Here is a 16819-nt window from a genome sequence, read left to right on the forward strand (position 1 = left end):
GTGCAGTGTCCCCTGTTCCCTGGGGCTTCAGGGAGTGTCTCCTCTGTGTTGTGTGTGCTCTGCTGTTGAGGCTTGGCCTCTTTTTCCTTCCGTCCAGTTGTCTGCAGAGGCTCTCTTTGCCTATTGTGGGCAGTGTTTGGTCCCCAACAGTGGTGGGGGTGCATTTTATCAAGGTGTGTAGTGGTCTCCTTGAAAATGAGACCTGCCCCTGGTGCTGCAGGAACTGAGGTCCCGCAAAATGTGCTGGTCTGGAGATGTGGTGGACAGGTGGCCTGGTCTTCTCTGGGAGGGGCCCTGCAGCACTGGGAAGGGCAGATCTGCCCAAGCAAGGGGTTGGGGGCTTGGTGCAAACAAGTTAGGTAGCATGTATTGACACAGCGCTTGTTCCCACAGATGGCCATTGTTTTTTCTGGGGGGTAGGGGGAGGGAAATGGCACCTGCTGATTCCTTTGTCCCTGGAGGGGTCTTCCCATGATCCTTCTCTCTGTGGGCCACATTCTGATATGAGGAAATCACTCTCCCTCCTGTGTGCCCCATCTGTTTTTCAAACTGTTGGTTCTGGTGCTGCATCTGCATGGGCTGTTTGTTGGCTGTCTCTTTAAGGGTGGGGACTCTGCTTTCTAACACCCTCCAGGCTCCCCAGAGGTGAGCCTGCCAATTTTTAAGATTCCAGGCTTTAAGTCCCACTAGTTATAAGAACTCATGAAGTTCGGCCTCTCTCTCTTTCAAAGGCAGATGTTTTGGGGATTTGTCCTCCCTGTTTGTGGGCTCTCCAGTGTGCAAGTCTGTTTTGTACCCTTCTCTGCACCACCAGCTCCCTCTCCACCAAGGACGTCCACGGTCCGTTTAGCTCCTACCTTCTTCAATGTGACTTCTTCTCTTTCTTGTGTAAGTCTTGCGTCGTTTTCTGGGTGATTTACATTGCTGTGAGTGTTATCGAGTTGTATCCGTGGGAGGAGGCAAGCTTAGGGCCCTCCTACTCTGCCTTCTTCCCAGCGGACCAGAAACAACCTATTTCTTCAAAGATTGCTAAATCTGTCCTGTGACTTCTCTGGGTCTAGTGCCTTTAAGAGATGGACATTTTTATCAACCAATTCAATTTCTTTGATAGTATCGGGTGAATCAGGTGTTAAATTTCTCCTTCGGCCAACTTGATAATTTTTCTAAAAATGTGTTTGACGTTAATTTTTAAATTGCGGTAATATTTTCAAACATTTTTTTTAAAGTAAAAAAAATCTATTCTTTTTCTGTACTTCTGACCCGTTTTCCATTCTTAATATTAATCTGTGTCTATTATCTTTTTTCCTTAGGAAGGCTTTTAAAGCTATTTTTTATTTACTACTCTCTTAAGAGAAGCAAGTTTTGATTTTGCAGTTGAACTCTATTTTAAAATGGTTTGATCATTGTTTCTTTAATTTCTACCTTTGCCTTGATTTCCTCCTTCCAACTTTTTAAATTTTTTTCTGACTTAAGTTGACAGCTGAAGTCACGTTGGGTGTAGAGATTACTTAAAAATAAAATCTTAGGGGTGCCTGGGTGGCTCAGTCAGTTAAGCATCTGACTCTTTATTCTGGCTTAGGTCATGATTTTTATAATAAATGCATGTAAAACTATGACTTTTCACTTACGTACTGGATTAATGACCCTATAGGTTTTGATGGGTAGTGTTCTAAAGATAAATTTTCAAAAATTTATTAATTTCCTTAGAATTTATCCTATCTTATGTCATCTTTTTACCAAGCTCTTATCCCTACTTGCTTTTTCTACTTTTATTCTTGCTCCTTTTGTTGGAGTAGCACTTTTTCCTTAATTCTCATGGTTTGCTTTAAAAGTTACTCTTAAATTTTTAACATGTATCTTAGTTTTACATTCCTCCAGCAAGTTCTTTCCTTTTTTTAAGATTGATTTATTTATTTTAGGGGGAGAGAGCACACATACAGTGGGAGGGGCAGAAGGAGAGGAGGGAGAGGGAGAGAAGCAGACTCCTCACTGGGTGGGGAGCCTGACTCCAGGGCTCAGTTTCATGACCCTGAGATCATGACCTGAGCCAAAATCAAGAGTTGAGCGCTTAAGCAACTAAGCCACCCAGGTGCCCCTCTCCAACAAGTTCTAAGGTTAGTTATTAGCTGTTCTCTTCCAAAAGCAGCGGAAATATTTATATTTTTTTATTTCAAGTTGAAACACCCTGCTCTCAGCTTTCCTAGTGTTGTTATCTAGAATATTCCGATTTTTACACACGTCCATGAAAATTACTGTCGTTATTTTTTTTCCTTTTAAGATTTATTTATTTTGGGGGCGACGGGGTGGCTCAGTTGTAGGGCATGTGCCTCCGGCTTGGGTCGTGATCCCGGGGTCCTGGGATCGAGCCCCACATTGGGCTCCCTGCTCTGTGGGAAACCTGCTTCTCCCTCTCCCACTCCCCCTGCTTGTGTTCCCTCTCTCGCCGTGTCTCTCTCTGTCAAATGAATGAAATCTTTAAAAAAAAGATTTATTCATTTTTATTTTAGAGAGAGAGAGAGAATGGGATGGGGAGAGGCAGAGGGAGAGGGAGAGAGAAAATCCTTAAGCAGGCTCCCTGCTGAACATGGAGCCCGATCCCAGGACCCTGAGATCATGACCTGAGCCAAAATCAAGTGTTAGACGCTTAACCAACTGAGCCACCCAGGCACCCCATACTGTGGTTATTTTTTTCGCACTCAATACTCCATTTAGTTTAGCTGTGTTTTTCAAATGAATTTGCTCACCATTGAATCTCCTCCTTCATTCTTTGAATCAGTTTTATGGCTGATGCATACATATTCTTCAGCAGTTTCTTCACAAATGTCAGTGAGGAGTAAACTCTTATTTTTTCATGCTTGAATATATATTGAATTATCTTCCTTCTTGAATAATTTATTATACATAGAATTCTAGGTTCTGAGTTCTTTAGTATGTAAAAGATATTTTCTTGCTACCTTTTGGCATTTATTTTTGCTGATTAGAGCTCTGCTACCAACCTGATTGTTGTTTGGGGGGGTTTTTGGTAAGTAATCTGTCATTAAAAAAAAAGAACAGCAGGGCGCCTAGTTGGCTCAGTCGGGGGAGCATGGGACTCTTGATCTCGGGGTTGTGAATTCAAGCCCCACGTTGGGTGTAGAGATTACTTAAAAATAAAATCTTAGGGGTGCCTGGGTGGCTCAGTCAGTTAAGCATCTGACTCCTTATTCTGGCTTAGGTCATGATCTTGGGGTTGTGAGATCAAGCCCCATGTTGGGCTCCGTGCTGGACGTGCAGCCTGTTTACGATTCTCTCTCTCTGGGACGCTTGGGTGGCTCAGTCAGTTAAGCATTGCCTTTGGCTCAGGTCATGATACCAGGGTCCTGGGATCGAGTCCCGCATCGGGCTCTCTGCTCAGCGGGGAGCCTGCTTCTCCCTCTCCCTCTGCCTGCCCCTCCCCCTGCTTGTGCTCTCTCTCTCTCCCTCTCTCTCTCTGACAAATAAATAAAATCTTAAAAAAAAAATTCTCTCTCTCCCTCTCCCTTTGCCTCTCCCCATCCCTGCTCATGCATGCTCTCTTTTTCTAAAAAAAGTCAAATGAGTAAAAATGAAAATAAAAATAAAAAATAAAATAAAATCTTAAAAAAAAGAATAGAATTTACTTTTTAGAATCATTTTAGGTTCACGGAAAAATTAAACTGAAGGTACAATGCTTTCTCATCTTCCTCCTGTCCCTGGACGTGTGTGTCTCCCTCCTTATCAACATCCCCCACCAGAACTATAAAGAATAAGAAATGAATCTCCTCTTTGCCCTACACCACTCCCCCTTTTCAGTTTTTACTGTTTCATTGTTACCATTTGGTGTGCATCCTTCCTCAACTCTCTGTCTCCATAGAAACATAGACACACACAGTCCCATAGTGCATCAGTATCATAATACAAATGTGTATATACATTCATATACATGTGGTTGTGATGGTCAGTTTCGTGTGTCAACTTGGCAAGACTATATAATTCCCAGTTATCACATCAAACGCTAATCTAGGTGTTGCTTTGAAGGTGTTTTGTAGATGTGATTAAAGTGCATAACCAGTTGACTTATTAGGAAGGGAGATTGTCCTAGATAATCTGGGTGGAACTGATTGAGGTATCTGAAAGCTCTTAAGAACAGTGCTTAGTCTTCCCTGAAGAGGAAATTCTGTCTGGGGGCAGCAGTTTCAGTTTGTGCCTGACAGTTGTAGATAACTCCCTTCCTGAAGGCCCGCCTTGTGATTTTCCAACTTGCCTAGCCAGCCCTGATAATTGCATAAGCCAAGTCTTTGCAATAAATCTCCTATTATATATTTCTTACTGATTCTGTTTCCCCTGGTTGAACCATGACTGACATTTATATTTCTGTAACTTGCTTTTTCACTAACAATATGTCTTAGAGATGGCATTATATTTAACTGCCGAATCATAGCACGTCATATGAATATACTCTATCTTATCTAATCATCCTGTTACTGGTGGATATTTTAGTTGTTTAGATTCAAAGTTAAATTAGATTCAAATTATTTTCATTTGCTGCTTTCGGAATTTGCTTTATTGACTTCTTGTATCCAGCATTGCTATAATAAAATTTAACACCAGTTGGATTCTTGCTTCTTTGCAGATAATTATTTTTCTTCTTTGAAGGCTTTTAAGATTATTCTTCTCCTTTAATATTTCATAAGAACAGATTATTGGGGAGGAAAAAAATTTCCTTCTACTTTTCAAGCTTATTTGGATGTTTGGGAATTAGGTGTTTGCCCTGCCATACAGATCTGTCATTCAGATAAAACAAATTATCTCTGGTAATAGTTCTTTCTGGGCCAGGCCCCTATCTAAATTCTTTCAGGTCGTTAAGGGAGTAGTAAAAGTTTTTCCTGAGTTTGCTGGGTCTTGACTGTTTTCATTTTAAAATAGTCCACGTGCCAAAGTGACACATTTTGGGGAGATTTGTTTTGAACCCCTTTAATATCTATGGTTGTTTCTCTTCCTGCTTCATTTTTATTAGTCCCTTTAAATCTGGAGACTCACTTCTTTTGATGTTCTCCTGTCATTGCTTTTATTATTATTTTTTGAGTCCTCTTTCTCTTTTTCCTTGGAACTCCTATTTGGTGGATTCAAGGTTTTCTGGGACTTTCTCTCAAGCCTCAACTTCTTTTTTTTTTTTTAAAGATTTATTTATTTGAGAGAGAGAGGGAGCAGTGGGGAGGGGCAGAGGGAGAGGGAGAGGGAGAAAAGGAATCTTAAGCAGACTCTGTGCTGAACATGGAGCCTGATGCAGGGCTCGATCTCACGACCATGACCTGAGAGGAAACCAAGAGTCAGATGCTTAACCGACCTAGCCACCCAGGCACCCCTCTCAACACTCAACCTTTATGTCACACTTCCCACCCAGTCATTCTGTTGTGCTGCATTTAGGGCTGGGTATTCAGCTTATTAACTTGCTCTTCCCTTGTGTCCATTCTATCATTCAGCCGATATATTGAATTTTATTGCAATAATAAAAACATTTTTTATTTTTAAGATCTAAAGTTGCATTTTTATAATACCTGTTCTTTTTTCATAGTTATGATGTTCTACTGAAGATACTAATTTCACTTCTATTAAAGCCTCCTTTTGTTTGCTCTATTAAGCATTTTTCCCCTCCAGTATTAGTTGTGTGAATGAAGTTTGGTACCTCTCTTTCATGGGCACTGATTTTCCTCATATATTTGGCAGTTTTGGGCGTGGGTACAGTATTTGTTGAGGTCTGTCTTCCACGATGGGGAGAAGGTACAGGATGGGTTAGCGGATGTAGAACGCTAGGCATCCATACCCTCAGCGAGGACCACTTTGCTTGGCTGGCGTGACACCATTTGCAAGGGGCAGCTTAACTCTCCATAGTCACTTCTCCAGCCTGGAGCAGATGCCTCAGCGACTTGCTCCTTGACCACGGGGAAGAGGGTCTTTGCAGTAGGAGGAAGGCGGTCCATGCATCTAGCATCCATCTCGCATGCATCGCCTCTGAGTCTGGACACTTGCAGAGCATCCAGTTCGCAGCAGTTCTTTCCTCAGCCAGTCCTATCTCCTTTCTGGCTGTTAGAAATGGCTCAGGAGTTTTTCTTTTCTCTTGCTTTCCGGCACTGTTACAGATTTTAATTTTTCTTTCCCTGTCATTTGTAGGGATTTGGGGTAAGAGGGAAGGTGGAAGAGTGTTTGTCTCTTCCGGCGCAGAGATAAAATAAAGCGATTTTATCTCTTTTATCTCTGCACCATATTGCCATGAAATATTTGGGAGGGTTTAAGTTAATTTGCCAAGAACTTTGAAAAAAAAACCTACCTTTGTCTTAAATAATAATAGTAATACTAATTTTAGAATTAAAATAAATGATTTGATTAATAATCTAGAAATTAAAAAAGAAACCAAAAATATAAATTTTACAATACCCTATTCCCCTGGGACGCCTGGGTGGCTCAGTTGGTTAAGTGTCTGTCTTTGGCTCAGGTCATGATACCAGGGTCCTGGGATCGAGCCCCGTGTTGGGCTCCTTGTTCAGCAGGGAGCCTGCTTCTCCCTCTCCCTCTCCCTCCGCCCCTCCCCCTGCTTGTGCTCTCTCTCTCTCTCTCTCTCTCTCTCTGACAGATAAATAAATAAACTCTTTAAAAAAAAATACCCTATTCCCTTTCTGTCAACCAAGTTCACACATCGTGCCATTAAATTTGCTGAAAGTTACAAAGGAAAGAATATCAGGTGTCAAACAAAGAATCATACAAACAAGGCATTTTTACATTTGTCTCCTAGCAGTAGGGGAAGAGATGTCTTTGCATTGTGAAAACCTCAAGGCTGCCTATCTTCATTGGCTGTTGAAAAGTAAACAAACAAACAAAAAACCTAAATGATTCTCATATAAAACCTTGAATCAAGACAAAGTTTAGCTGGTCAAGAACTGGAACCACGATAGCCTTCTGCATGAATCTCTTACAGATAGCTTGTCCAAAAGAACCTCACCTCCTTTAAAGATGAATTATCAAAAGGATTTCAGCTAAACACTACTGCTACCACTCAAGAATCAAAAAGGAAGAAAGTAGCAGCAAAACAAAGGACAGATGAATGCTCAACAGAAAAATTACTTCTGTAAAGTAGATGAAAATCATGCCCAGCTGTTTTGCTATGAATTTAAAACCCTTTTTGGAAATATTTACCACTGAGAGCACAAAGCAGTGATAAAAGAGGTCAGGAAGAGATAGTGTGACTGCATGAGAAAATGCAATGTAAGCTAATTGAGCAGAAAGAAAAATAAGGTTAAGAAAATAAAACCATCACTGAAAGAAGGGCGAAATTAGAAGGATCACAAGGGACAGTAGAGACTGTGGAAAACAAAATAAAGGACAATAGAAGCTAAAAGAAAAAAGTGGGTAGAATTTACCAAAATGAATAAAGTTTAAAACACATTAGAAAAAATGATGTGGAGGGGCGCCTGGGTGGCTCAGTCGTTCAGCATCTGCCTTTGGTTCAGGTCATGATCCCAGGGTCCTGGGATCGAGCCCCACATCGGGATCCCCGCTCCACGGGAAGCCTGCTTCTCCCTCTCCCGCTCTCCCTGCTTGTGTTTCCTCTCTCGCTGTCTCTCTCTGTCAAATAAATAAATAAAATCTTAAAAGAAAATGTGGAAATCAGAAAAGGAGATTCAGCATATGTATATTTGAATCTCAGAATGAGACAACAAATATTTAATATTTCTGACATAAAAATAAATACACACACACACAAAATTTTAAGAATATTTTGACCGGGTTTTTTGTTTGTTTCCTGCGAGGGGGTGTTTGGAAAAACAAAAGGCATCAGGTTTCTTTTTCTGCTTATGGCAAGGCCTTATGATGGTACTTAATCAGCTGCATAGATAGAACTGATTGAAAGTTAAGCATGGAGATTAGATCCTTGTAGAAATTAGTTACACCGATTTTATATAATCTGATTAAAGAGGCAAAATTTGCTTCATGTTAAAGTGTTTATTTTTTTGTTTTTTATTTTTTAATTTACTTTGTTTTAGGTGACCTTTGAGTGTAAAGAGTGCTTTGAGTAAAAGTTTTTCAAATAAAAAATTAGAAAATTTATTTGTTTAAATTAAAATTTAAAACGATTTCTCTGCTTTTTTGTTTAAGATGTTATTTATTTATTCCAGAGAGAGAGAGAGCGTGCATGTGCGAGTGGGGGGAGGAGCAGAGGGAGAGGGAGAGAATCTCAGGCAGGCTCCATCCTCAGTGCAGAGCCTGACAGAGGGCTTTAACTCTCAACCCTGATACAATGACCTGAGTTGAAATCAAGAGTTGGACACTTCACCCACTGAGCCACTCTGGTATCCTGAGGAATCTATTTATTTAAGTGTTTGAGAAATTGCTTCATTTTTTTCCTTCTCTCCTTCCTACTTTTCTTTTAGTTTATTTTGTTAGTTTTTTAAGAGTAGTATTAAGTTCCCTTCTTTTTAGTCCTTACTCCTTAATAAAGATGTCCTCTAAGAACAAGTTCGCTGTGCCCCATAGGTTTTGGTAGGGTGTGTTTCTTTTTCATTGCTCTCTGGATAGTTTGAATTTTCAGTTTTGCTGTCTTTGAACATTTGAAATTTTTGATTTAGGAATGTGTTTTTTAATTTCCAAGCTGTTTTGTTGTCATTTAATTTCTTATTTATTGATTAATGATACTGGTTTGGAATGAGACCATCCAACCCTCTGCCAGCCCCATGTCCATCAGCAGAAGCCAAGTTGGGAGTCTTGGAATTCAGCCCGCTTCTGACAAGACCTTTCTCCACAGCCCTCTTTCCTCTCCAAACATTTTTTATCTTGCTGTTACTTTCTGCCATAAAACCATCATACTGTTTGTCTCCTTTTAAGTAGTCATCACAACAAGCCCTGGCTTCCCAGGTTATTCTTCATCTCTGAGACTTTCATCTTCATAAGGTTTTGTACATCTTTTCTCACCCCCAGCTTCCCCTCCTTCTCAACTCTTAAGACATATTTACTCTATCCTCTGAGGTAGCAGAGGTAACATTTTATTGTTGATACTTTTAAAGTTTGCACACTCAGATTTGGGGATCTAGGTCCTCAATTATTTCCCTGTTGGATCCTTCAGGCTTTTAGAGTATCCCTCTTGATGTCCCCTTACCCTGATGTTCTCCACCCTCCCTCCCCCCAAAATAACGAGCGGGTAAAGCAGGAATTTTTATATTCCTTGATGAGAAGGGGGAGACTGACGTAAAGAGGTGAAGCTCCTGCCTAGCTAGACCTCAGTAAGAGAGCTGAGACTAAACCCAGCCTCCTAACTTCTAACTTGGTATTCTTTTAATCACAACATAGTAATACAGATATAAAAAGATTAAATCAAACACAGATTTGAACAGAATGTCAAAAATGTTAAACATAAGAAGGAAGTAACAGAATTAAAATATATCCGTTAATTAAATGTGAATAGGTCCAATTCTACTAACTCATAGTGTCAGATGGAATTGAGGAGTACTTCAAAACACATAATGAAAGGTTGAAAATAAAGGGATGGGCCAGGCAAATGCAAACAGTGTAAAAGCGGAGGTGGTAATATAATGTAATTTAAAGTAGAATTTAAGGTTAATGCACTGGATATAATGAAATAAGATAGTATGTAATAATGAAAGGCCCAATTAATTAACAAAGTAGCTGTAACAGTCATAACAAGTAGGCACCAAACATAGATGGTATATTTCAGAGCAAAACCTGTTCAAAACACAAGAGAATTTGATGAAGATACAGTTATATTACGAGATTTGTTGTATCTCTTTCATAATTAAATAGATCCAGAAATCACAAATGAGACCATAGGGAAATAGAATAACACAATCAACAATTTTTTTTTTTTTTAATTTTAAATAATCCCTACACCCACGTTGGGGCTTGAACTTGCCATCCCAAGATCAGGAGTTGCATGTTCTACTGACAGAGCCAGTCAGGTGCCCCTCAATGAACAAGATTGATTTATTTCATTGAGAGAGATCCCGGGGGTAGGGCGGGGTAGGGGGGTGGGAAGGGCAGAGGGAGAGGGAGAGAGAGTCTTAAGCGGACTCTGTGCTGAGTGCGGAGTCTAACGCAAGGCTCGAATCCCATGACTCTGAGATCATGACCTGAGCCGAAACCAAGAGTTGGTCGCTTAACCGACTGGGCCATTCGAGGCACCCAATCAATAAATCTTTTGAGGGAAGAACTCATTACTTCAAAAGCCCATGGAACAGTTTTACAAAATCGGTCTTGGACTTAGTAGCAAAGTAAATCGTAAATCAGAAAGAAGCAGAAATTTTATACTACATGTTCTCTGGTAATTTATTCTTTTAGAAAATATTTTTGATCTGTTATATTCCTAGCATATGAGTAGGTAGTGTGGTTTTTTTTTTAATTACTATACAAATTGCCCTCATTTTGGTATACAGTTTTTTGAATTTTAACAGGTATTATACAAATGTATACAGTCATTTAATTATTACCACAGTAAGGATATTAAGCAGTTCCATCCTTCTAAAAAACTAGTGTCTTTTTAGTCATACTCTTCCCCGGCCTCTAGCCTCTGGCAGCCACTGGTCAGTCTTCAGCACTATAATTTTATCTTTTTGAGAATGTCCTATAAATGGAATATATCATGTAAAGTTTTCACTTTTTTTCACTTAGCATAATGCCTTTGAGCTGTATCCAAGCTCTTGCATGCCAGTAGTTTGTTTCTTGTTACTGCTGGGTTGTATTCCATTGTGTGTGGATGTTTCAGAGTTGATTTTTCCATCCACTTATTACAGGACATTGGATTGTTTCCAGTTCTTGGTGGTTATGATTAGACCTGTATAAACAATTTAGGTACAGGATTTTATATGAATATTAATTTTTATTTCTTTAGAGTAAATACCCAGTAATAGGATTGCTGGATCATATGGTAAATGCATGTTTAAGTTTGGAAACTATTCCATCCATGTTTTAATAAAGTGATCGTATCATTTTACATTTCCACTAACAGTATATAAAAGTTCCTGTTTCCACATCCTCACCTGTTATACTTAGCACAATCAGACTTTAAAACATTAACCGTTCCAATAGGTATGTATGTGTTGGTAGTCTCATTGTGGTTTAATTTGCATTGTCTAATGACCAGTGATGTTGAGTGTCTTATTTGCTGTCCGTTGAGCTGTATTTTGAGTGTGTGTGAGTGAAGTGTATAAATCTTCTGTTCATTTTTTGTTTTTTCTTGTTGAATTTTGAGAGTTCTTTGTATATTCTGCATATGAACCCCTTATTACGTGATATATGCTTTGCTGATATTTTCTTAGACTGTGGCTCCTCTTGTCATTCTCTTAACAGTTTATTTCTAAAAGCAGAAGTTTTTTATTTTGATGAAATCCGGTATACCAATTTTTTCATATTAATGATGGTTTCAGTGTTATATCTTTTGCTTAACAAAGGGTTGCAGTGATTTTTCTTAATGTTTTCCTCTAGAAGTTGTATGGTTTCATGTGTTACATTAGGTCTGTGATTCATTTTGAATTAATTTTTGGACACAGTATGAAGCATATGAATCGAAGTTCTGTTCTTTTCCTTTCTTTTTTTTTTCTCTTATATATTCTAAAACTATTTGTTGAAAAGACTGTCCTTTCTGTAGTGCATAGCTTTTGCACCTTTGTAAAAACTTAGTTGTTTATATATGGTAAGTCTATTTCTGGATTCTCTTCTAGCCCATTAATCTATTGGTCTCTTATGTCAGGGTGCTTCACTGTCTTGATTTCTATAGCCTTTTTTTTTTAAGATTGTATTTATTTGAGAGAGAGAGAGAGCACATGAGAGGGGTAGGGTCAGAGGGAGAAGCAGACTCCCTGCTGAGCAGGGAGCCTGATGCGGGATTCAATCCAAGGACTCCAGGATCATGACCTGAGCTGAAGGCAGTCGCTTAACCAACTGAGCCACCCAGGCACCCTTGATTTCTATAGCTTTATAGTAGGCCTGGAAGTCATATATTGTTAGTCTACCTATTTTGTTACTTTTTTCAAAATTATTTTGGCTCTAATGTTTTTCTGTTTCCCGATGAATTTTAGAATCCGTTTGTTGATTTAAAAATAAAAGCCTGCTAGGATTTTTATAGGGGTTGCATTGACTCTATATAGATCAATTTGGGGAGAACTGACCTTTTAACAATATTGGGTCTTAACGATCACAGAACAAGTTATGTGTCTCCATTCATTTAGGTCTTTCAAAATTTCTTTCAGAGTGGTTACATGTCTTTTACATCTTTTGTCAGATTTAGCCCTAAATAGTCAATAGATTTTTATTAAAAAATGTTATTTCAAGAGAAGAATCCTTTGTTTATTGCTGATATTTAGAAATACAATAGATCTTTTAAACGTTTAGTTTGTATCCGCCAACCTTGCTAAACTTGCTAAGTAGTTCTGCGAGCTTTTTTTTTTTTTTAAATCTTGTAGATTCCATTGAATTTCTACATTTTTTCTTTCCAATCTGGGTTCTTTTAATTTCTTGTCTTATTGCCCTGGCTTAAAGAAAAAAAAAAGAAATCTTAAAAAAGGTGAAGAGCCTGATATCCATCTTTTGTTCCTGGCATGAAGGGGAAAAATACTCAGTTTTTTACCATTAAGTGTGTTGTTAGCTGTATGTTTTTCACAGATGCCCTTTATCAGGCTGAGGAATTTCCCTTCTGTTTCTGATTTGCTGAGAGGTTTTGTCAGGAATGCATGTTGGATTTCGTTAAGTGCACTTCCTGCATTTGTTGATGATCATATAATAAAGTCCCCATTGATCTTTTTTTGCTCTAAATTTTTTATTGTTATGTTAATCATCATTCCTTTCCCCATTGATTTTTTTCATTGTTTAGGATAACCCCACTTGGTTGTGATGTGTTGTTGTCTTATACATATTTTTATTAGTTACGCTAAAATTTTGTTTAGGATTTTCATATGTCATCATGAAGGATATTAGTCTGTAGCTTTTAATTATAATGTCTTTGGTTTTGGTATCAGGGTAATGTATAACTCATAGAGTGACTAAGAAAGTATTCACTCTTCTTCACGTTCCTGGAGGAGTTTGTTTAGAATGGATTATTATTTAAATGTTCAGTAGAATTCACTCTGGGCCTGGAATTCTTTTCATGGAAAGGTTTTTAACCGTAGATTCAATTTCTTTAATAGATGCAGGACTCTCCAGTTATCTATTTATTTTTAAATCATGGTAAAGTAAACATAAAATTGACCATGTTAACCATTTTTAAGTTTACAGCTCAGGGGCAATAAGTACGTTTGCATTGTTTTGCAGCCATCACCACTATCTGTTTTCAGAACTTTTTCATCACCTCAAAGAGGAACTCTGTACCAATTAAACAATAGCTTTCACTCCACTTTCCCCTCAGCCCGTGGTAACCTTTCTTCTGTCTTCTGTTTTTATGAATTTGCCTGTTTTAGATACCTCCTAGGTGGATTCACACAGTATTTGCCCTTTTGTGAGTAGCTTCTTTCACTTAGCTTAATGTGATCAAGGTTCATACATGTTGTAGCATATCTCAGAATTTCATCCCATTTTATGACTGAATAATGTTCCATGATATGTATAAACCACATTTTGTTTATCTGTTCATCGAGCACTTGAGTTGCTTCAGCCTTCTGTTGTAATACTGCCGTCAACATTGTTGTGCAAATATCTGTTTGAGTTTCTGCTGTCACTGCTTTTGGGTATATACTAAGAGTGGAATTGCTGCCTAATACGCTAATTGTATTTTCAGCTTTTTGAGGAAACATCAGATTTTCTTCTGTTCCTAGTTTGTTGAGCGTTTTTTATCATAAAAGGATGCTGAGATTTGTCAAATACTTTTTCTGCATGAATTGAGATGATCATGTGTTTTTCCCCCCATTCATTCTTTAATGGGATATATTATTTTGAGTGATTGCTCATATTCCACCAATCTCGTATTATGGAGGTAAAACTCACTTTATCATGGTGTATAATCCTTTTAAGAGGCTGCTGAATTACGTTTGCTAGTATTTTGCTGGGGATTTTTTGCATCAGTATTCCTCTGGGATATTGGTCTATAGTTTTATTTGTAGCATCTTTGTCTGGCTTTGGGATCAGAATAGTGCTAGCCTCCTAGAATGAGCTTGGAAGTGTTCCTTTCTCTTCCGTTTTTTGAAAAGTGAGGAGGGTTGGTGTTAACTCTTTAAATGTTTGGTGGAATTTACCAGTGGAGCTATCTGGTCCTGGGCTTTTCTTTCTTGGGATGATTTTGATTACTTACGGTCTCTTCAGATTTTTTTTTTTAATTTTATTTATTTGAGAGAGAGGCAGAGTGAGAGAGAGTGAGCACAAGCAGGGTGAGGGGTAGAGAGAGAAGCAGACACCCCGCTGAGCGGGGAGCCCAATGTGGGGCTCTATCCCGGAACTCTGGGATCATGACCTGAGCCGAAGGCAGACGCTTAACCGACTGAGCCACCCAGGGGCCCCAGATTTTCTTTTTCTTGATAAGTCGATTTTGTCAATTGTGTGTTTTCAGGAATTCGTTCATTTCATCTAGGTTATCCAGCTTGTTGGTGTATATAATCATTTTTTTGGCTGTAAAATTAGTGGTAATGTCCCCACTTTCATATCTGTGTTTTGTAATTGGAATCTTCTCTTTTTCCTTCGTCTAGTTAAAAGCTTGTCAGTTTTGTCAATCTTTAAAAAGAAAGAAAGAAAGAAAGAAACCAGGCCTTGGGCATGGATTTTTCTCTATTGTGTATCAATTCGCTTTGTCCTTTAATTTGGTTCTGATCGTCATTATTTCCTTCCTTTTATAGCTCTTAGTTTGCTCTTCTTTTCTAGTCCCCTAAGGTGTAAAATTAGGTTATTGAGTTGAGATATTTCTTCTCTTATAATGTGTTTAGAGCTGTAAATTTCCCTCAGCACTGCTTTTGCTACATCTCAAATTTCGGCGTCTTGTGTTTTCATTTGTCTCAAGTATTCTCTAATTTTCTTGTGATTTCTTCTTTGGCCCATTAGTTGTTGTTTAAAAGGGTGTGATTTAATTTGCACATGTTTGTGAATTCTCCAGTTTTCTTTCTGTCACCGATTTCTAGTTTCATTAGGTTATGATAAAAAATACTTCAGATGAGTTTAGTCTTTTAAAACTTATTCATACTTGTTTTGTAGACACCATAGGGTCTGTCCTGGAGAATGTTTCATAGGCGCTTGAGAGAACTGTGTTCTGAAGTCGTTGGGTAGCATGTTCTCCGGGGCCTCACTGGTCTTTGCTGTTGTTCCGCTGTCCTATTTCTCTGTTCTCTCTCTGGTTGTTTGATCCATTATTGAAAGTGGTGCATTAAGATCTCCAACTAATACTGTATTTGTCCCTCCAGTTATGTGAATGGTTGCTTCATAGATACTGGGATCTGTCCTTTGGTGTATGAGTCTCTTAAGAGACAGCATGTACACTTGGATCTTTTTTATAGATTTATTTATATACTTGGGTACTATTTTTATATATATTCCACCAACACCACCTTTAATATAATTACTGGTAAGGGAGAATTTACTACTGACATTTTGCTGTTTGTTTTCTGTGTTTCTGTGTGTCTCAGAGAGTTTTTGTCACTTATTTCCTCCATTAATGCTGCCTTTGGGATTAGTTGATTTCTTACAGTGACATGTTTTGATTTCCTTTTGTTTAAATTCTTTAGGTATTTTGTTTGTGGTCTGTTTCTTTTTGAGTCAATTCTGATAGTTTTTAATCTTTAATGGAAATTGACATTTCATCTGAATTGTCAAATTTTTTGGCATGAACTTGTTTGTAACATTTCCTCAGTTACCTTTTCACCTCTGTATAATCTGTAGTGATGTGATCTTTCTCATTCTTTATAATGGTAATTTTTGTCTTTGTTTCTCTTGATCACTTTGGCTAGAATTTATCAGTTTCTTGATTTTTCCTTATAGAACCAATGTTTTGTTTCATTGATTTTACTTACTTATTTTTATCTATTTTTAAGGATTTTATTTATTTATTTGAGAGTGAGAGAGAGTACAAGCTGGGGGGTGGGGCAGAGAGAGAGGGAGAAGCAGGCTCCCCACTGAGCTGGCAGCCTGACATGGGCTCTATCCCAGGACCCCAGGACCATGACCTGAGCTGAAGGCGGCTATTAAGCTGACTGAGCCACCCAGGGGCCCATTGTGTCTTCATACTCACTTACGTTTTCTTCTGTGATGTCTAATTTTTGTTAACCTCCTCTCACGTATTTTACATCTCAGACATTGTCACTTTATCTCTAGATGTTTGATTTGGGTCTTTTTAATCTCATGCCTACTTTTTAAACATGTGCTATACATTTAAAATAGTTTTTAATTTCCTGTGTGCTAATCCTAGCATCTTTGTTCTCAGTCAGTTTCTGTTGATTGCCCTTTACTTCTGACATGGCAGATGATTCCATTGATTTGTTCTGGTTTCTCACTGACAAGGATCTCTTTATGATACAGTTGATAATATCTTTGGTAAACTTTCATGTTCCATTCACTGCTTGTTTTAAAGGTTTTATTGACCATAATGTCTAGTTTTAACTGAACTACCCCTCACAAAATAGCAGATATGCCTAAAAAAAGATTACTTTAAAAAAACTGAATTAAATATTGTATTAAAAGTGCAAGCCCAAACGAACAACAAGAAAAAGCTAAAATGGCAGTTCTTCTGTGGATATTGTGATTTATAAGAAATACATATTTGGCTCCTGGCAGAGAGTTTTTAAAACCCTTTGACTTGCTTAACTGATCAAAACAGTGACGACGTCTTTTGCTTTTCATAACTAGCCCCTTC

General features: G+C 38.3%; 1 protein-coding gene across 1 annotated transcript in view; it reads right to left on the reverse strand.

Annotated features, from left to right (window-relative positions):
* LOC148163647 (patched domain-containing protein 3-like) overlaps positions 1 to 5993 on the reverse strand; it is a 34702-nt gene extending 28709 nt beyond the window's left edge. Inside the window, 1 exon segment of the mRNA XM_088025518.1 lies at positions 5822 to 5993. Within this exon segment, the coding sequence (XP_087881644.1) occupies positions 5822 to 5993 (172 nt within the window).
* Positions 5994 to 16819: the final 10826 nt, after the last annotated feature.

The sequence above is a fragment of the Eumetopias jubatus genome, unplaced genomic scaffold (assembly GCF_037043125.1).
Source record: "Eumetopias jubatus isolate StellerSeaLion01/CBP00866 unplaced genomic scaffold, mEumJub1_p1.0 scaffold_8, whole genome shotgun sequence".
NCBI lineage: Eukaryota > Metazoa > Chordata > Mammalia > Carnivora > Otariidae > Eumetopias > Eumetopias jubatus.